Source organism: Perca flavescens, chromosome 14 (assembly GCF_004354835.1).
Source record: "Perca flavescens isolate YP-PL-M2 chromosome 14, PFLA_1.0, whole genome shotgun sequence".
Lineage (NCBI taxonomy): Eukaryota > Metazoa > Chordata > Actinopteri > Perciformes > Percidae > Perca > Perca flavescens.
The window spans coordinates 29469127-29491678 of record NC_041344.1 but is presented as its reverse complement, the minus strand read 5'-3'; the positions used below and the strand labels follow the sequence as shown (position 1 = coordinate 29491678).

General features: G+C 42.5%; 1 protein-coding gene across 6 annotated transcripts in view; it reads left to right on the top strand.

Annotated features, from left to right (window-relative positions):
* Positions 1 to 22552, top strand: part of ptprua (protein tyrosine phosphatase receptor type Ua) — a 246327-nt gene that overhangs the window by 141909 nt on the left and 81866 nt on the right. For all 6 annotated transcript variants that reach the window (XM_028598344.1, XM_028598343.1, XM_028598342.1 and 3 more), the window contains 5 exons: positions 82 to 253; positions 3159 to 3452; positions 11127 to 11447; positions 15610 to 15719; positions 19951 to 20152. In XM_028598344.1, the coding sequence (XP_028454145.1) occupies positions 82 to 253; positions 3159 to 3452; positions 11127 to 11447; positions 15610 to 15719; positions 19951 to 20152 (1099 nt within the window). The remainder of the gene's footprint in view (positions 1 to 81; positions 254 to 3158; positions 3453 to 11126; positions 11448 to 15609; positions 15720 to 19950; positions 20153 to 22552) is intronic.

Below are 22552 nucleotides of genomic sequence, written 5' to 3'. Positions count from 1 at the left end.
GTGTGTGTGTGTGTGTGTGTGTGTGTGTGTGTGGTCGGGTTGCTCATCGCTCGCCTTTTTCTCTCTGTGTGGTGTTGCCAGCGGAGAAACAGCGTGGTGCTGGACACGTCCTTGCTGTCTCGGTTGAGTCATAAGCGGCTGATGGCGACTTTCCAGGTGGAGGCGCAGCGCGGGGAGCAGGACCTCTACCGCTGCATCACCCTGTCGCCCAGGGGCGCCGCCGTCTCCAACTTTGGAGAGCTCATCGTCAGAGGTGAGCCGGATGTAGCAACACGTGACTAATTTGAGCAGCGTTGGGCGGGAGTTAGCAGCAGGTGTATTCCTCCTCTATCCAACCGCCCAACGCTCCAAAATGCCCAAGTAACAAGAAGTTAATGGAATTAGTGACTCCAATATAATTACCTGAATTTCATATTGTAATCCCTCACAATCATTCCCGAAAAAAGTAATCACATTACATTACTCAGTGATGCGGTACTACCCGACACTGAGTTTACTACACATTTTATATTTTTTATTTTTTATTTTAATGCTGCTAACTGGATTGCTCCAACCATTGTTGTGTAAATATATGCAATGACATAAATAGATCTATCTATCTATCTATCTATATATATATATATATATATATATATATATATATATATATCTGTCGATCATCTATTCAGTCTAGGTAGAGTTAATGGAATAGTTCAACATTTTGGGAAATAGCTTGTTTCTTTTAATTTTAAGAGTGAGATGAGAAGAGCGTTACTAATCTGACGTTGGTACATTAAGTACAGTGCCGCAGTCAGGATGTGGTTAGCCTAGCTTAGCATTAAGACTAAGGGAGGGGGAAACCGATCGTTCCCAAATGAAAAAGCAAACTGTTTTTTGCCATGGAATAGGTCTATCATGTATCTCCCCCTAAAAACCACAAGTTGTAATGTTTGTATTTCTCTTTCTGTACAGATGTAAAACAAAAAAGACCCAACTTTTCAGTCAGTTAACTTTAGAGGTGTTGGTAGGTGTATTTTCTTTGGACAAGGCCAGCTCGTTCTGGTAGCTCTTTCTCCTTGCTTCCAGTCATTATGCTAAGCTTGGCTAACCATGCCCTGCCTCCAGCTTAAAACGTACAGTGACACACCGACATTAGATTGATGTCCATGTTTCAAAAACACTACACTACCCCTTTAAAGGTCCCATGACGTGGTGCTCTTTGGATGCTTTTATATAGACCTCAGTGGTCCCCTAATACTGTATCTGAAGTCTCTTTTATATAGGCCTTAGTGGTCCCCTAATACTGTATCTGAAGTCTCTTTTATATATACCTTAGTGGTCCCCTAATACTGTATCTGAAGTCTCTTTTATATATACCTTAGTGGTCCCCTAATACTGTATCTGAAGTCTCTTTTATATAGACCTTAGTGGTCCCCTAATACTGTATCTGAAGTCTCTTTTATATAGAACTTAGTGGTCCCCTAATACTGTATCTGAAGTCTCTTTTATATAGACCTTAGTGGTCCCCTAATACTGTATCTGAAGTCTCTTTTATATTTAGTGGTATAGGCCTTAGTGGTCCCCTAATACTGTATCTGAAGTCTCTTTTATATAGTGGCCTTAGTGGTCCCCTTAGTGGTACTGTATCTGAAGTCTCTTTTATATAGACCTCAGTGGTCCCCTAATACTGTATCTGAAGTCTCTTTTATATAGACCTCAGTGGTCCCCTAATACTGTATCTGAAGTCTCTTTTATATAAATAAAGAAATGTAAATGGACTGTTTTTATATAGCGCTTTCTAGTCTTAACGACTCCTCAAAGCACTTTAACATAGTACAGAAACCATTCACACACATTCATGCCACCTGCTCATCAGATAAACATTCACACTCCAATGGCGCAGCAAGACACTTGCCCAAGGACATGTATCTGAATTCTCTTTTATATAGACCTCAGTGGTCCCCTAATACTGTATCTGAAGTCTCTTTTATAAAGACCTTAGTGGTCCCCTAATACTGTATCTGAAGTCTCTTTTATATAGGCCTTAGTGGTCCCCTAATACTGTATCTGAAGTCTCTTTCCCGAAATTCAGCCTTGGTGCAGAACAACAGCCACTAGAGCCAGTCCCACAATGAGCTTTCCTTAGGATGTGCCATTTCTGTGTCTGAAGCTATTGAGGAGGAGAGAGGGGGGGGCAAGGTGGAGGGTGGGGGTGTGGCCTTGAACAACTGCCACTTTGCTCGTTTGCAAGCCATGATGTCTCTCTCTCTCTCTCTCTCTCTCTCTCTCTCTCTCTCTCTCTCTCTCTCATGGGTGGGCCAAATTCTCTGGGCGGGCAAAGCAGAGAAAGGGGAGGTAACCTTGCTCCTTATGACCTCATAAGGAGAAGATTCCAGATTGGCCCATCTGAGCTTTCATTTTCTCAAAGTCAGAGCAGGATACCCAGGGCTCGGTTTACACCTATCACCATTTCTAGCCACTGGGGGACCATAGGCAGGCTGGGGGAACGCATATTAATGTTAAAAAAACCTCATAAAGTGAGATTTTCATGCCATGGGACCTTTAAGTAAACCAACACGCATTCCCAATGTCTCTTATTGTAAATACCCCGTAGGTAGGTGGAATCATGGTGTGTAATGTCATCAGTCAAACCTCCACATTTCCTAACATTAGGAATTAGGAATTCATATGATGTTCACTGGGTTGATAAGGGTCATATTATCCATCAAAGCCGGGGTTTTTATGTGAAGAGAAGACCGAATTAGTTATGCAATTATTCATGCAAATAAGCTCTTATTCGGCATCATTAGAGTGAAAATTAAGAATTTACGGCATTCAAGAGTCTCTCTGTCTCTCTCACTCTCATAGTCCTGGTGTGATTAAAAGATTTTTATGACTCAATGCTCTAACAGAGCAGAAATAATGTTATTGAAACTGTAAAACAAAAAAAGAGAAAATCAATGACAGAAATCCTTGACTTCTCCTTTGCTGGCATGACTTTGCTCTTTTCTAAAGAAAATGGTTGTTTGATTGTCTTTCATCAGTCTTTTCAAGGGCGGATTTTCAGCCATATTTTCCTGTTATTTCCAAGTCACTCACAAACAATACCAAGAACTTTATCCTAAAAGGCTTATGAATGTAGATATTCAGTATAACGACAAGGCATTCTTTTGTTGCAGTGCCCCCAACCCCAATTGCCCCCCCACAGCTCCTGCGGGCAGGCCCCACCTATCTGATCATCCAGCTCAACACCAACTCCATCGTGGGGGACGGGCCCGTCATTCGGCGAGAAATCCAGTACCGGGCAAGCCAGTCCACGTGGACGGAGACTCACGGTGTGGGCTCACTTACCTATAAGATTTGGCATCTGGAGCCTGACACAGAGTACCGCATCAGTGTCCTGCTCACCCGGCCCGGGGACGGGGGTACAGGAGCACCGGGACCCCCTCTGACTAGCAGGACAAAGTGTGCGGGTGAGTCAGATGAGAGACGCGTTAGAACCGAGTCATTTCCTGTATCTGTGTCACGTGGGTTTCGCCACTTCCACGCCTTATTTAGGAGACTAGCGGCGGGTCCTGAGTGCACTGATTCCAATGGAAGAAGTCAACAGGAACACAGATTATGACCGATTCTTTCACACATAGTCACCAAAGCAAATATTGGACCAGTTTGTCAAAGCCGCATATCTCATGAACACACTGACACTAAAATGGCATTTTTCAGATGGACAAATTTTTGTTTGAGACCCGTTTCTGTCCCAGGACCAAACTCTCGCCAGATCTGGCAACACAGATAAGCCAACGTCAACTAACGTTTGCGAACGCCATAACAAAACACATTTACCGAATACGAGTCTGATACTGCTCCATTGGTCTGTGATTATGGGGCGTGTTTCAACCGAACTAGGAGAGAAAATGCCCCTGCACTCAATTGGATCGACCTACAACCAGTCAGAGCAACGGAGTATGTGACGTGTGTTGAGCGACGCATTGTTGTCAACAGAACTCAACTGCACGCACGCTGGAAGAACTAGAAGAAGAAGATGAGTGTAAACGATCTTTGCCGGTGTTGTAAAAATAATTTAAGGATACACGGAGTACTTACCAACACGATCATCATTTTTGAGAGTAATAGTAAAAGTGCATGTACCAACAAGCTCTCCGTTTAGGACGTGGTGACGTGGTTGATTACGTTACTGTTGATCATCCGTCCATCATCGTATAAAGCCCGCCCTGATAATTTGATTGGTCCAAACTGCTCTGGTTTGAGCATAGTTGCTCCACAACGGCTCATGTCCAAACCGAACTACACAACCTCAAATGTTTTGGGCGGGGCTAAGTTCAGCTGCCATCCAAGCTAGCTAAATATGGGTTTTAGCTATGTAAATGTCTAATGTTAGTAAAAGAAAATATTCATGAATTATGAAATAAATCTTTAGCTATAGATTATAGATCTTTGGTCGGATCAAGCATTGGTTACAGTGCAACCAGGAACTGCTAATAGCTTGTGCTGCGTGAGTTTTAATGGGGGAAGATATGCCAAAATATACAAACCTATAGGCAACTCACTGACTCCGTGGCAACATTTGCATCACCCAAAAGCCTTTAGGGAACTGTATCACGTTTCCATCCCGGCTAGGAATAAGAAAAAGAATAACAAAATCCATGAGTAATAGCATTCTGCATTTTGCACCATGAATACATGTTTTGCTTGCGTCATGGTTCTATGGATGGCGACGTTTGGATGGTTTAACGGACAGATTTCACAGGCCACCGAATGCCGCGAGTGATCTCGCTGTGTACTACTAATTCTACAGCAATGAGATGTTTCTTAGCCCTAAATAGAAAGTGTAATTGGACATGTGGCTTTTGATGCATTGCTATGGCAACACCAGCGTACAGTATGCCGCAAACTGAGGTCTCAAAATATCAGTACAGAACAACAAACAGAAGACCATCTGGTTACTCCTGCAGTTCATGGATCCCAAAAAAAAAAACCAACTGTTTTCAGAGTGCGTGCCTGCTCTGATGCTCTGAGATTTGCCAGAGTTGTGAGCTGCAGCTTGGAGCCGCATCAAACTGTTTGACGCGTCACTTAAGAACTTGTAGTTTGCCTGCAGCCGCTGAGAACAACAGGTGTGTTTTGTTGTCATTGCGGCATGGAAGGTTCCCGAATCCTTTTATTCATCCCGACCGAGGCACGCTTTCATCTACAGGCACTTACGTGCAAGACATGGGTCGTGGGAGTTGTGTGAAGAAAACAACAGAAGTGTGTGAAGATTGACGTTTTGAAGCACCACACCCTTGGGTTAATGACTGGTCTGAACTCCGCCGTGAAAGAAAGTTTTGCTCAAGAGCCGGTGTTGTGTCGAGGTTCTGGTGTCACGCAGCAGCAGCAGCAGCAGCAGACAGGCTCCTCTCGCCACCTCTCGTCTGTGTTTTAGCCGCATTGCTGCTTATCCGGGTGAAAAAGACGCCCTGCCGCTACTGTCAAGTAGACGGCATGACGCCCCCGTCACCTGCCACACACTTTGATCCACTCTCGTCAGTGTCTTCGTCTCGCCCACCTCCTGTCAACTCCCATTGCTCAGATGTGAAGCTTTACCCCCCCCCCCTCCGGGAGGAAGGCAGCTTATAGCCGAGGCCCTTTGACACAAAACTCTGGATGAATTTGTCTTCCGAGTGTGTCACAGAGAGCAATTTCTTTTAGCACATTGACTCCTCTTTTTTTTGGACAGTCTTTGAGTTTGACATTTCATACCTACTGGTGCAGAGGATTGCAATCCCATGGGCCATTGTTGAGGGTGGCCACCTAAACCAATGATGTGCACTTGTGCTTTCCCCAGTGGTCATGCTTTTTTTTGTGTGTGGCGGGGCATTCAGTCCGAAATCAATCAATCACTTTCTTCCCTCACCCCTTTTGATTTGAACAATAATCTTTCCGACATGTTAACATGTATGAGATGATTGTTAGGTTTAAACAACCAGAATGAGCCAACTATTTTTGGAGCCGGACCCTCAAAGTTAACCCATATTGGACGACCACCTCTTTTAAAGACGCATATCTTTTTCAAAAATAAACAATACAGTGTAGTTTTCTGATGATGGGAAAGCTAACAAACAAGGTCATCTAAAATTGTAATGCTTTTGGCCAAAATAAATCAATAAATAGGCAAATGTGGAGATTTCTTGTCCCTAAATCTAAATTTGTAAAAAGCGCTTGAACTGGGATTTTGTTTTTCTTCATTTTTTTTAACAATGAAAATAATAACGAAGGAAAACCTATTTGCTATAGGGTCAACACTTCTTTACATCTCCTGAAGTTTTCATGTTGTGGCCGCTGAACAAGATATGTGTGTTGTGATCAATTTCTGATGTGCCCCTGGCTACAAATAAGCGTCTTGGCATGAATGCAGATGTACTGTTCATGCACCTTTTTAGCATTTGTGCCTCCTGTCTCTTGATTACGTTTTGGGTGGTGATGGCGCAGTGGATATGACACATGCCTTTCGGGTTTGATTCCCACTGCGATACATCAACCAATGTGTCCCTGAGCAAGACACTTAACCCCTAGTTGCTCCAGAGGCGTGCAACCTCTGACATATAGCAATTGTAAGTCGCTTTGGATAAAAGCGTCAGCTAAATGACATGTAATGTAATGTAATGTTTTGATGTAATATTTGCGTGTTTCAAGTATGTTTTGGTGGCTTCAAGTTTAGTTTGTAGGAAAATTGGTAGCGTGTGTATTTCTTTCAGCCCATTCATCTCAAGGCCTCAATATCTTTAGTGTCTGTAACTATTTAAGTGCAACGCAATGAACGGCTTCGAGGACACACTCTCCAAAAGTGTGTGGTTTTCTCCCCATTTAAGTGACTACTTCTGTCGAGACAACAGAGACACAGAACACAGAGGGACAGATTTACTGCATCTTCTGTGCTGGTTTGTCACGCAGAGATTTGACGCATTCTGCACCAAACACAAGTGATGTATTTATCAAACAGACACAAGCAGGATGAGTGTCAGTTTAGAGGGTTTGCAAGATGCATCTCTTTCCTCATTGCATTTGCAGTTGACTCCTACATTTCAAAAGTATATTCTGTCCTGCAGGTTAAAGAGCCCCTATTTTACTTCTTTTCAGTGAAATATTTGTACTCTTGGGGTCTACTAGAATAGGTTTACACGCTCTGATGTTCAAAAGACATTATGTTTCTCAAACTGCCCATTGCTGCAGCGCCTCTGCCTGAAACGCTCTGTCTCAGCCCTCGGCCCACCTTCCTGAAGAGCCCAGTGTGCTCTGATTGGTCAGCTGGCCCACTCTGTTGTGATTGGTCAACCAAATTCAAACAAGCCACTGGGCGGGCTGTGCTTGCTCAGGCAGCACATATGAAAAACTGGGCTGGCTTTCTCAATCAGTGACCTCACTAATTGAGGAATTTCAAACCGTAATGGGGGCGAGACCAAGGGGGTAAGCTTCGCTTCAGAACTCGAACCTCCTGTGGCGCCATTTTGATGCTACCAAAAGTTAGCATTCCATTGACTGCCATTCATTTTGACGTCACTTTGACAGCGAATAACTTTACATCTGAAGTGTTTAAAGACTCTATTTGTCCATCGTTTAGTTCTAAAGATACACGACAATGTATAAAAGGCTCCATTACCTTGTAACTCACGTTATGGCTCCGTAGCAGAAGTTTTTGTAAAAATAGGCTAACGATTGTGTCATAACCACGAGACTTACTGTCTCATAGTAAAGGAATTACCGTTTGGACAGGAGAAGCTCACAGGCAGTTTCGACTCACATTAGCTGTTTAAGTTTAATTACTAATGTTAACTAGCATTTTAGTTAGCAATAATTAGCCTGTGCCTATGTTATCTCCTTACATATACCTACGCTCTCTGTCTCTGCAAGATTGGAATGATTGAGAATTCTTTTGGCTCAGCTACCAGAAGACTTCCCACTTTCAGACAGGTTGCTCACGTCACATCTACGTCGTCTCTCTCAGTTGGAGGCTGCGCAGTAACGCTCAGCCATCACTGGAAAAGTGACTTCTAATATCCTTCGCTGGTCTCCGTCCAGAGACACAGGATCTGTAGGTCCGTTATATATAATGTCTATGGGCAAGACACTTCAGGCAGTTGAGAAAAAGTGCCGTCTATGGAAGAGAAAGCTTCATTTTTTTTGTACTTTTATACATCTATTAAGTACACAATTACTAGATAACAGACAAATACGCATAATAGGGCCTCTTTAAAGATTCTGTTCTGCTTGTTGTTGTAATTGTATTCGTTTTGCGAGGCCAATCTCTACTCTTCTTTGAAAGCCATTTCAGGTTAATTTGTTAGGTATTAGATTAAACTGTCATAAAACTGTGGAACATCAACATGATTTACAGGTTAAATTTTTAGGAATTTGATACCTGCAGAAACTCATTGAATATATGCATGCCAGTAGTGGAAACCCCATGTGGTTTCAGTGGTAAGTAAGAGGGTGTGCACTGATAGTCCATCATAATTCCAACATAGCTCCTGGCAGGAGGGACAGGCCTCAGTGGCAGCCCACTGAGGCAGCTGTTAAAGATGAGGAGCATGAGATGAAATGTGCAGACCCATAGGGACTCTTTCCCCAATTCATCTCTTCCTCGTCCCCTCTGCTCATCTCTTGTCCGGCCTCCCTTTCCCTCCTTCCCTCCCTCTGCCTCTGGCTAATCCTTCTGATTAGGCTAATCAAGCTGAATGTCAGTTTGGGGGTAGGACTGCTGGAGGACCGGCGGGTGGAGAGCCCAGGACAGACAGAGCCTCCTGCCGTGCTGCTGTAATGATGAGTAATGGGATCGTGAGCAGACAGTGAACATTCAGTTGGCGGGCCCCTGGTGGCAGACCAGGTTAAAACAGGATTAGACTGCTATACAGAGCTCATATTGTTAAAAACGCGTGACATCAAGCCAGTTCTTCTCATGCACCTTTGACATGACGGGTATGATAGAATTTTTCAAAGTTAAATTTGTCCTGTATGATTGATTGATACTATTCCATGGGAACGTTTTGGCTTGTATCAGTATCAGTTGTGAAGACACTAATCAGCCGACTCCCTTCTAGGGCTGGGCAATGTATCGACATTATATCGATATCATGATATGAGACTATATATCATCTTAGATTTTGGACATCGTAATATATATAAGTTTAGTCTTTTCCTGGTTTTAAAGGCTACATTACAGTAAAGTGATGTCCTTTTCTGAACTTACCAGACTGTTCCAGCTGTTCTATTATTTGCCTTTACCCACTTAGTCATTATATCCACATTACTGATGATTATTTATCAAAAATCTAACTGTGAAGATATTTTGTTAAAGCACAAATTTTCAAGCCTACAAAATCATCGCAATATCGACATCGAGGTATTTGGTCAAAAATATCGTGATATTTGATTTTCTCCATATCGCCCAGCCCTACTTTCTTCCACCCTTTTGGGAAAGAGCAAACATCTTTGAGATCAGCGAGGACTCTGAGGACGTTCCCTTCCCCCGTCTCGTCTCTCTGTCCCCTCAGAACTGATGTCTCCTCCGTGACATTGCTTGCTTCGCTCCTTCACGCAGCAGCTTCTGATCTATGTTTAGCAAAGCAGCAGGGCTGTAGCTAGTAGCCCTCTCCTCCTGGCCCCCAGCAGTCTGCGCTTCTGCACTGCCGGTCTGTGCCATGCTGAAGGCATTGCCCTCCTCTTGGTTTATCTGATCTTTCAGCAGTACACTTGAAGATCCAGGCCAGGCTACAGGACAGACATAACTCCCGCCGTGTGCTTGAAAACGTGCATGACAGGGACAACGGACATCCGCAATCACAGCTTCAACACGACAGCAGTAATTATGCTTCACATTGATTTTCTGCCGAGGCCGTGCACTGGTCTCTTACTGGACCTAATTCATGTGAGGAGAGATGGGAATGTGAAATGTTGTGTTGCATTCTATTTCTTCAGGCAGTTTTACTTCTTCATTGATTCAACCCTCGGTGACCTCGTTTGGAAAGTCAGCTGCAACTGTTGCTGTCTCCTTTTCACCATTGATATTTCTCTTTTAAGCTGTACTGGGTAGGAGTTTTAGGTAAAAATACTCTTGTCTTGTCAGCATTAATCTCAAACTTGTGCTGCAAGAGAGAACGGCATCTCATCCCCTCTGACTTGCAATAAACCACATCCATTCATTTTCTTTTCAGTAAATGTCCAGCGGCACCAAAGTAGCCAGACATCTGTCTTCCCAGTCACGTCCTCTAGGGGGATTCCAAGATGGTCCCTGGCAGGATGGGATGTGTAGTCCCTCCAGCATGCTCTGGGTCTGCATGTGGGTCTCCATCCAAATGGACGCTTCAAGAACAGTTCCACAAGGAAGCAATCAAGAGGCATTCCCGATTCGAAGTCCGAACCAGGCTTCGGTTGCTAGCGTCTCCTTCCCAGTGACAGCAAGCATTTATTGGTCGAGGACCAACGTGTAGTCTGTCATGTCTCTTGGCCGAAAATCATTTTTTACTCTAAAATCCCTCCCCCCAAAAAACTATTTGCATTTTCTACCTGCAATCTCATAGCCAATTTGTCCAAAGGTTTTTCTGGTTTTGAGTATTGATTGCTGTCAGGGAGCTTCTTCCTTAACACCAGGGTTGTCAAACTCATTTTCACTAAGGGCCACACTGGAAAAAAAGAATCATATCAAGGGCCAGACATGTACATTTTATTGACATGCTTTTATTTAATTGAACAAGGTCAAACATCTGTATTATTGCATGTCTCATATAGTCTTCTCACTTACAGCTTGGTCGACGTAAAGCCCAAAAAAATTAGCCATCAAAGAAAAAAGCGACACAAAAATATTGGAGAAAAAAAAGTCAAAAAATGTAAAAAGTGACAAAAACTTCAGATAAAGCAACAAAAACTAGTTGGGCCAAAATGTATTATGAACCTAAATTAATATGCGGGCCGGATCAAAATGTGCGAGGGGCCGGATTCAGCCCACGGGCCTTGAGTTTGACACACGTGCTTTACACTGTTTAACACATTTTCTTCTGTGGCCCCTTTGGTTTCCTCTGCAAAAGCTGGTAAATATAAGCAGCTCACTGTTTACACTTTTATTGATGTCATTTCTGCTTCCTGTCCCTCTTCAGAGCCCATGCGTGCCTTGCGAGGTCTGACAGCTGCAGAGATCCAGCCCCGGCAGCTGGGCCTTCAGTGGGAGCCGCTGGGCTACAACCTCACCCGCTGTCACACCTACTCCTTGTCCCTGTGCTACCGCTACTCCATGCCAACAGGGGGCAGCGGAGGGAACAACGCCACCGTCAGAGAGTGCCTGTCCGTGGATCGCAACACCTCTCACTTCACCCTGAGAGACCTGCCACCCTTCCGCTCGGTCCACGTCCGGCTGGCGCTGGCCAACCCCGAAGGCAAGAAGGAGAGCAGAGAGGTTACCTTCCAGACGGAGGAAGACAGTGAGTGGGCCGTTTTTATTTGACTCAGTGGGTAGACAGAAGATGTTAAAATAAGGCATGCATTAGTTAATCTGTGCAAATCTTCTGCAACATCATTATGGGGGGGCAGGATGTTATGTTATGTATGCACTGAAGCTCTTTAGAGTCATCGTTTCTTAGCTCAGAACTTCTTGTTTTTTGTAGTATTCTTTGCATGCTCCCTCACGCTCAGATAATAACTGTGCATTGCTTACACACATCCATGCCTTTAGTCATCCAGTACCAGCAAAAAAAAACACAAATATTGACTCAAAAAATAAGCTGGATCAGCGTAACTAAATGGAAGATCAGCCTTATAAACGGAGACCAGTGGAACATTAATCAGCTCGGGCTGTGGACGGAAGCAAAATGGCAAAATGATTTTGCTTATCTCTGTATTAATATTTTCCTGTCTACATCAGCAGATTAGACACATTCTCATGCAAATTCCCAGAGTGGAAGTACAGAAGGTCAAACAATTGTTGTGAGGAATAAGCAAGACTTTTCAATGTAATTGAATGCCACTCAGGGAGATTTTTGACCCAGCGGAGAGAGTGGGAGGCAATGACGGCTATGATATGAGCATTTTCCTTTCTATTGGATCTTCCAAATGCATTCAAATTGTTTTACATTCAATTTTACAGCAAGATTCAAAAAGGCCAAGCAGTGCAGGAGATATGAAAAAACAGACTTAATTATCTACACCTACACATTGCAGTCTTGTAGGCAAGAGGAAATGTATTTGCATAAATGGAATAACATACAGCATGGTATTTTCCACTCGTTAGATTTGAGTGGTTAGGAAGTGACAGTTAAAATGCACGTCTCAACAAAACCACCATTTTTTTCCTCCCTATTTACTTGATATTTTGAATGTTAGCACCAATGGAAAGTTTTGCTTTTGAGCCACTGAATGCCGGTCTGACATACTGACAGTCCCCAATCCCCCTGTCACAAGGAGAGCCGCCATCACCCTCACAACTACAGTAATTGAGCCACAGCCGGTGACAGTTCCTCCTGCCTGTTTCCTATGGGCTCAACAATCAAACATCGGTGTGGCACTTTGCCTGCGCTGTGTCTCTGCTTCTTCTTGGAAGCAGATTTGCCTGTCACTGTTTCGTAGATACAGCTGGATGTTTTGCTTCAGCTTCTAAGGCAAACAGACAAACCAAAGAAGTTCCATAATGCAAGAGAGTAGCATTCAGTAATTCAGTCAGTGTTAACACACAAGCATAGAGACTTCCCTACTGCCTTTGCAAGAATAAAAAGTCACAGCTAGTTTATTTTTCGAGCTTTGGAAGCATTGGAATTACAACATACAGTGACGTTAAAGCACTAGACGTTTAGCTTTTTCCTTTATGTACAGTAGCATAAAAGCTAATTTGTCTCAATGGTCTCAAAGATGTACAAGCAATAACTAACAACAACAAAGGCACAATTTACATCATGATTTTGGCCATTATTTCTAGCATTATTATTAATTCTTAATTTCTGAGATCTGGGATTGTGGGGCAAGAAGCTAACCTGACTCCGCCAGATGGATTGCTTCACATTTGCTCGGCATATCCATCTGGGAACTTTCCGTCGGAGAACTTTTGGGAAGGGGCGAAAATACTGGTTAGCTGATTGGATAAACCATCTGTCTATCACCACCTATGTTGGTGATAGACGGGCCAAATCAACCAATCAGGTCAAACTCTTGCCGAAACCAGTCGGGAGAAGAGCAAAAACATGTTTTCCTCCAAGAAAAGCCTCCAGTGCCATTTTTTGATCTTCTTTCAATGAAGGAATACTTTCTAATGTGGATAAAACTTGGGCGATAGCTACGCTCATCTCATCCGTGGAAGCCGCCATGTTGTTTAGACTGAACAGTCGCTTCATTTAAGATGCATGTTAAATGGCCAATCTAACGCTGCAGCCCGGCGGTGCGGTGTAGGTAGGTGCAAGTTTCAGCTCGTCTCTAGGGCTGCAACTAACGATTATTTTCATTGTCGATTAATCTGTTGATTATTTTCTCGATTATTGGATTAGTTGTTTGGTCTGTAAAATGTCAGAAAACTTAGGAACAGTGTTTCCCAAAAGCCCAAGATGACGTCCTCAAATGTCTCGTTTTGTTCCACAACTCAAAGATCTTCAGTTTACTGTCACAGAGGAGAGAAGAAACTAGAACAATATTCACATTTAAGAAGCTGCAGTCAGAGAATTTTTACTTTTGTCTTAAAAAATTACTCAAACCGACTAATCCATTATCAAAATTGTAGGCGATTAATTTAAGAGTTGACAACTAATCAATTAATCTTTGCAGCTCTACTCTTCTCGTCATGAATCTTTGGTCTGGACTGGGCTTACTTTGTACTATTAACCCTCCTGTTTTCCTCGGGTCAAATTTGACCCCTTTTCAAAGTTTTTGTATCAGAAATTTGGTTAAATGGTTTTTAAAACAGCATCCTGACTAAACGTGCGACACATACATACCAGTCTGTGATTATCCACTCAACATCATCTGATCTTAACTATTAGTCAAAATAATTCATATTTTCTCCTTTTATTTAAACTCAGGAATTAGGTATAATTTCATAAAAATGACAATTATTGACCATGAATTCCAAAAAGAAGTGTAAAACTAGAGTTTATAAGTTGGAATGAAGTTTGCTAACATAATCAGGAGATAATTTATACTTAATACTTTATAGTAGTTAAGTGGCAAAACAGACGGAGAACAACGCAAGGGTTAAATTATTGTTCCGGAGCATTAAGCTTTTGTTCGGACTTTACCTTCTTTGAACATTTACTTCTTTGTCCTACACCAGCAACTACATGGATGTGCACAGCATCATCTCTTTTTTTTTTTTTTTTTTTTTACTAGAATTGATTGAAAAGTCCCCCATTTTTGATGAAAATCTTGACACTGTTTTTTTAGAGGGGCCCTGTGTCAAAATGTAGTTGTGAAGCCCCTAAAAACTTTGTTTCAAATCGGATTCCTTTGTAACTTCAATAGTCATGACTAAATATGCAACAATGAAAGTTTGAGAAAAAAAACATCCTTAAGTATTATTAATAAAGAGGTAAACACTGAAAAAGAATCAGGACTAATCTGGATATAAATAATCAGAGATGATTGACTAGTATATTTTTTTGTAACTTGACGAATACAATTGCGAACATTGATATCGTGACTAATACGGCCTAAACTCTTGAAATTAAAGTTGTAATAACCAGAAAATTACTTTTTAAATCTAAAATCTAACTTGGATATAACATATTACATCATGCTGCTTTCTTACAAGAGTGAGTATGGAATTGCATAATTTCGCTTCTTTAACCAAAAAGCAACATTGTGCAGGTATTTTTGCACACTGTATTAGACTGCCACGCTTTATTCATGGTGTTATTTTGCTTGAGCTTTCATTTCCTGTATCTTCCTAAATGTCCCTACATTTTAAAAATGGAAATAGGATTCACTAGAAATGGATGTAGCCAGGTTTATTCTGGAATCCTTTCAGGTAGGACACTGTTTCATCACTTCCCTGCACAACACTATCAGACTTAGTAACCTATTATTTTCTCTCAGCTTGAGAGCTCTCTTAATTCTCATTCTGTGACATGTTGAGGCTAAAAGGCTGTTATCACAGAGTGGTAACCACAGCGCACCAGAACCACTGCGAATGGTTATTTATCCTAAGAAATTAGTAAACTGCCCGGCACTTTCCACCCAAAAAGTGGGCGAGGTCCTTTTAGGGAGATGCATCTCATTAAGCGGGGGAAAAAGCGCAGAGAGTTACTCAGCCAGTTCACAGGTTGGATTACTTTGCTGTTTCTCTGTCAGTAAGGTGCTAAAGAAGAAAAATCCACAGTCATCCTCCAAGACACGGTGCTCTGTTATCAGACAGTAGGAGCCAGAATCTCAATTCATCCTGAGGGCTGCGGGCAAGCCAGTCCTCCGTTTCTTTTCATCACCTCCCTCCTGCTCTGTCTCTCTATCCCCTTTTTTATTCACCCTCTTCCATCCCTCTCTGGCCCTGTGCCTTTCTCACTCTGTCAAAGGTGTTTTTGCCCCCTGGTATGCCTGCACAGGATTCCATTAACTTGAGAACCCGGGCGGAGTGTTTGTTTCAGAGAAGGTTGTTTTTCTCTCCTCCTGTAGTTCCTGGCGGCATCGCTCCAGAGTCCCTGACCTTCACCCCGCTCGATGACATGATCTTCCTCAAGTGGGAGGAGCCCGTAGAGCCCAACGGTCTCCTCACGCAGTACGAGGTAGGATCCCTTGTTAGTCATGCACAACAAAAATCCACAACGATACTGCAACCTTCTCATCACACACTTACATTGCTAGGTTTGGGTTTTTAAGCAGAGTTTTGAGCCAAAAGCGCTCACTGTTCTTAGCTCAAGTAGAAGAACTAATCTCCGTTTAAACTAACTCGCCCAAACAATCAAAAAATATCTCATCAACATTCTCGTATACTGGGCATAAACAGGAAAGCAGCATTTGTACTCTGCCTGTTGCTGGTAGTTGCCATGGTAACGTTAGTAGCTTAGTCTCAGAAAACAAGACGCCATGACCCAATCAGGCGGAGAAACGTTGGCGTCAGTGTCTGTGTCGCCAAAGGTCTCCGTTTGCGGCCGTTGAGAATGCAACACAACCCCGCAGATTCCAAACCAAAACGGGGTCAGACGTGTTTTCTAATGTCTCCGGTTTATGAGCTCTGAAGTAGTGGGAATGAGAGGGGGGAAAACACCAGAGTAGTGGGAATGAGAGGGGGAAATGTAGCAGAAGATATTAGTTTTTTAATCCAGAACGTAGCAATGTGAATGTAGCCTTAGTCATGCACAAAAATCCACAATCCACAACCATACTGGAACCTTCTCATCACACATTCCATTTACCTCGGAAGTCGGAGCTGGGAATGACGTTCCACCCGAGTTGACCACATTCCATTATAACAAGTCTGATTTCACTGCTCTATCTAGGTTAGCCATTGTTAGCAATACCAGTTGATAACAACGCATTAGGCTGTTTTTTGTGCATACAAACAGCGTAACATGTCCACAGATAGACATTGGACAGTACTGTGTGTACGACTGATTTAATGAGACACAGAAGAGACAGAGTGCTAATAAACTGTATTACTACAACTACAGCTGGGCAATATATTGATATTATATAGTTATCATGATATGAGACTATACATCGTCTTAGATTTTGGATATAGTAATATCGTGATATGGCTGTTGTCTTTTCCTGGTTTTAAAGGCTGCATTACAGTAAAGTGATGTCATTTTCTGAACTTACCAGACTGTTATAACTGTTCTATTATTTGCCTTTACCCACTTAGTCATTATATCCACATTACTGATGATTATTTATCAAAAATCTCATTGTGTAAATATTTTGTGAATATAGTCAAAACTACAATATCGTTGCGGTATTGATATCGAGGTATTTGGTCAAAAATATCGTGATATTTGATTTTCTCAATATGGCCCAGGCATAACTACAACTTGCATGGCTTTTGATGCACAGAGCAGCCATGTTGTATTTCAGAGTTGACTTGCTCAGGGTACAGTGAGGTTAACCGACTTCCCAAGTCAGAAATCCGTCTTCAGTGGGTGCGTTTCCAACTCAGAAATGTTCGACTTCCGAGTACAATTGGAACGCACCATAATCATCTCCAGGTGTAGGATGTTGTTTTCCCCTTACCAATATCTATTTAATTCATCCTCCGTCAGAATAATGACTCCGATCAGGGAAATGTCCTCTGCTCCCTATAAAGACTGTACTGCCCCCCCTCTTTCATTTCCCCCCAGGCTTGTTTTTTTTCTGGTTGTTGCCCGAACGCTGGTAGCAAACATGAGCCTGAGCCACTGGAGTGGGTAGGACCCACTTTTCACAGTTCATGGGATTTACTGTACATGTTCATATGGTAAGGAAGCTGAAGCACAGACTTCAGGCTGTAATTACATGGGGGACAACCCCTCTAATTGCTTACTTGCCTAAGAGATGCCTCAACAAGGGGGCAACTTTAAATGTTTCTAATTAATTATTGATGGCCCCATATCAACCGTAGACCTTTGTAGTATGGGCTTTGGAGCTTTTTCACCCCCGTTAGTAGATGTGAAGGCCCACTATGGTCGCCTGATGGGGAGAGAAACTAGTTTTCATTCACAAGCACAAGACGCTTGGAAAGTAATGGACTAGGCAGGGAGTTGAGTAGTGCTGTAACGTTGCTCCGCATACAGATGAGCTGCCCTCATCCCTAACCTCCAAATACTACTGCTCTGAATGTACAAGATTAGATTTCTTCTTGAGGTCGATACCATTGTCCGTGTTGGAGAGTCACACATCTCTGCTAACAAAATATCACCATATCTGTTTGTTTTCAGGGGGGGATTGTTACCACATATGGGACGGCACCTGGTGGGCCCTCACACAACCTTGACAAAGTGCACATCGTTGGCACAAAGCTTAGCTTATTTGTTTGAACTATTTCCCAGTCCAAATCTCACAGCAAACAGGAATGCAAACATATCACAACAGCAACTTTTACCTTTTCCGTTGTCTGAATGTAATGGCCTACGTATACTCACTGAGCATTTCCATTGACTCCAATGAACCCTTTTGTCTGCTTGGACAAAACCTAAAAAAGTAACAATGACAAATACTCAATGTAATTGAAATGTTATGCTTCACTACATTTGGAGTAGGGTGTTTACAGTTTTTTTGGGGTATGGCTCCATTGTGTTTCTAAGCTGATCAGACAAATGTATGTCCATTCAGAGATGTAAGACATTAAAGATTGAAAAATATATATGTTTACCATGTTTGTGACTTTGAAGATTTGCCTCAAGTATCATATACCCCAGGGAAATGTATCTGTGATAAGCTAATATTGGTCCATCAGCATATATCAGCCGTGCTGATATATAGGTCGGGCCCCATCTATTTTAATGGTGGCTTTGGCTCAGAGGTAGAGTGGTCGCCCCTCAAGCACAAGATTGCTGGTGCAAAACACTGCACTCCCTGGATTATTGTGTATGCAATGTCCACTGCTCCTAGTACTTAGCATGGGTTGTATGCATCAATTGGATTTCACTATGTTGAACTGTCAATTGTATGTGAGTTTGGTTTAGTTTTTTTTTCCACAAGGGGACTTTGTCAACAGTGTAAATGGCTGAGTTACTGTATTGAGCAAAGAACAGTTAAAATACTAAACAAGGCGAGAGCAATCATAGTGTTTGCTTTATCAGCTAATCCAGAAAACTGTGAAACCAGGTCAGCAGTACTGTAGAACGAGGATATGACAAAGAATCTAGCCAAGTCTGATTATCAGTGGCTAAGTGCAGCAAAAGATTTATTCGATCTGCGCTGTGAGACGACATCTTAAGATTAATTGAGAGGCATTTCTCGTGAGAGAGCCTTTAAATAAAATTCCATCTAAATTCAATCTTTCAGCTAGTGTGAATAATAGGCTGTAGGCTGTGGGAAGCATAGTGCAGATAGCTTACAGGCTTTGTACAGTAAGATTTGTTTGGACCTAATAGTGGTACAAGTTGGGGCATACTTACTCTGACCTAATTTGAACATATGCCTAGATGAAAGCCAAAACTCTTAACTTTGACACTTTTGAAAGTTGGATCATTTCCATACACTCTAGAGCTCATAATGGGCGTTTTTATCAGCGCTACAGGGTTGGCGATGTTGGTCGAGCGGTTGTTGGTCAATCGGTCCACCACTTTAGTTCTGAATTAAGCCCAGTTCAGATCAAATATTCACTGGGCGATATGGAGAAAATCAGATATCACGATAAAATCGGATATCACAATATTCTTAAATGTGCTGTAAGGAGGATTGTGAAGATCCAGGACTGTGAAGAATTTGAACATCGACAACTTCTCAGTCCCTCCCCCCATTTCTGCTAGAGGGTAAAATGCATGAGCAGTGATTGACACACAGTTAAACACTGTTTAGTCTTTTTTGCAGCTGGATAAATCATTTGTAGCGTCTTAAAATATGAATAAGGATAATGATGGTGAAATGCTTACAGTTGCGAAGCGATTAAACGGTAAAAACAAAGTTTTATTTCTCGGATTCGCTGCTTTGTTCTAAGCTTATACGGGCCGGTTCAGACCACTGCAACTTTTCCCTGCGACGTTCTAAAACGGTTTTGTCTCGTCACAAATCTTTGGTCTGAACTAGGCTTTAGATTTTCATCAAGCAGCATCATCCGGTCATAACTTAAATATGTCTCGTACTTTGTTTCATAACCTTATACCTGCTAAAGGAATGACATTCCCATCAGCCTCAACTGTATACATATGTTATCATGCTAACGCGCTAAACTATGATAGTGAACATGGTAAACCTTATACCTGTGTTACATTGACATGTTAGCGTTAGCACAGAGCACCGTTGTGTCAAAGGAAACCCTCCCAGAGCTCCTGGCATGGCTGTAAACTCTGGTTTTCTCGCCCCCCCCCCAATTTCCAGATCAGCTACCAGAGTATCGAGTCATCAGACCCAGGCATTAACGTGCCAGGTCCTCGTCGCACAGTGTCCAAGCTGAGGAACGAGACCTACCACATGTTCTCTGGCCTGCATCCTGGAACCACCTACCTGGTGTCAGTCCGGGCCCGGACCGCCAAGGGGTTCGGCCAGACGGCACTCACCGAGATCACCACCAACATCTCTGGTGAGGCCTTCTGCTGACTGCTGTACCATTTTGTGTGTGTGTGTGCGCGTTAGGGATCGACTGATACAGTTTTTTCAAGACAGATACAGATTATTAGTTAATTTAACCGATAACCGATACTTGGAACCGATATGCATTTATATTGCTGTCTATCACTTGTGTGTGTGTGTGTGTGTGTGTGTGTGTGTGTGTGTGTGTGTGTGTGTGTGTGTGTGTGTGTGTGTGTGTGTGTGTGTGTGTGTGTGTGTGTGTGTGTGCGTGCGTTAGGGATCGACTGATACAGTTTTTTCAAGACAGATACAGATTATTAGTTAATTTAACCGATAACCGATACTTGGAACCGATATGCATTTATATTGCAGTCTATCACTAGTGTGTGTGTGTGTGTGTGTGTGTGTGTGTGTGTGTGTGTGTGTGTGTGTGTGTGTGTGTGTGTGTGTGTGTGTGTGTGTGTGTGATTGAGAGAGTAAGAGCAAAGTATGGTCTTGAATGGTAAACGGCAATAACGACACAATGCACTTAAATGCTGATAATGCATGCAAATAATGCCAGCTAAGGCATCATGGGAGCTCCACTTTAAAGGGAAAAAAAACAGTATTATTCCCAAAAAGAAGGGATTTTTTTATTTTTATTTTTTAAGCTTTTGCAGACAATCGCAAAGAAGTATAAGTAATGACTTGTAATGTTCTTCTTGTAAAGAGCTTTTGATTAAATGACACACATTCGTTCAAATTATACAAATTATTGTCATTTTCCCTGAGCCACACAGCTTTCTGGCGTGCAGTGCCTTTGTTTGATGAACTGAGAGCAGACCTGTATTATAGTAAACCACAAATCTTCAGCTTGAATGGTTTGGGTGAAAACAGCTTTGTTCAGCCAACATCGGCGCTAAACCGAGTCTGTGTTTACCATTCCAAGGCGACGCAGCAGCTCCGAAATGAAAGAAGCCCTGTTTGTGAGTGGAAAGGGTGTCGGCGTGGATCTCGAGATCGGTCTGGAAAATGTGTCTCTAGGGAATGGGAAAACCGCTCTCATCTACAAATGTCTGCGAGCGTCTGTGTCACTGATTGCGTTTTCTCTGATGGAACATCATGTGCTGTTGGGATGTTTTCCCATAAGAAAAATACATGGATTATGTCTAGTGTGTGGATGATTAGGAGTTTTCAAGGAATCCATTCAGAAAAGATCAGTTTGGACCTAACAGTGGTAAAAGTTGGGGAGTGAGACTATATATCGTCTTAAATTTTGGATATTGTAATATGACACGAGTGTTGTCTTTTCCTGGCTTTAAAGGCTGCATTACAGTAAAATGATGTCATTTTTACCAGACTGTTGTAGCTGTTCTGTTATTTGCCTTTAAAGGTCCAGTGTGTAACGTCTTTAGTTGTTCATTATCAAAATCTGTGTTGCCCGTTCACAAACTTGTCCTTTTTCATGAATATTTACCACCACCATCAATTCCAAGTATTCCTTTTGGCTTGAAATGTTACATTTGCCTTCACATGAACTGGGGTAGACGCTCCATATTCATGCACCATCTTGAAATACGTTAGCCAGTAAGGGACATCCAGGACATACTGCTCCGCCTTTTCACATGATAAACTCCCAGGTGCTGCTAATGCTGCTAATGGGTATCGTAGCGTCCCGGCCCCGGCAAGTTTGAAGAAGGAAAACATGGAGGACCACACATATTCAAAATCCAAATTTCAGGAACGGGAGTCTTCTTCTTCGCCCAGAAAAAGAAAAAGGATATTGATAAGCTACCGTAGCTACTGTAGCTGTCATACATACTTTGAACTGCGTGGCGCGAGAGAGTTGATTGCGATATATGATCTCAACGCTAGATGGGAGAAATTCCCACACATTGGACCTTTAACTAACTAAGTCATTATATGTACATTACTGATGATTATTTATCTAAAATCTAATTGTGTAATTATTTTGTGAAAGCACCAGTTGTCAACCCTACAATATCGCCGCAATATCGACATCAATGCATTTGGCCAAAAATATTGTGATGTCTGATTTTCTCCATATGGCCCAGCCCTAGCCGACAGCCGTCAAGGTAACCGATTCAACGTTCAGTATCACATGCTCTCTCCCGGCTCAGCCGTCAGGAAAGCCCATTGGGGAGCCAGATCCTGCACCGATTTTGAAAGCAAACAAGAATGCGTAATGTCTCACTATTAGTCTTTTCATAATTCATGCTGGATTCAAGCACCTAACATCCGCTGGCTCAAACCCTCCTCGACACCGCCATGTATAATGCAGACCTCAGCTGCTGTGTGCAGGCGTGAGTGTGTGTGTGTGTGTTTTCTGGATGACAGGTTACACAAGTAGCTTTTTACAACAAGCATTAATGCCCTGCCTCCGTAGCAGAAACATTTCCAATTCCATTTT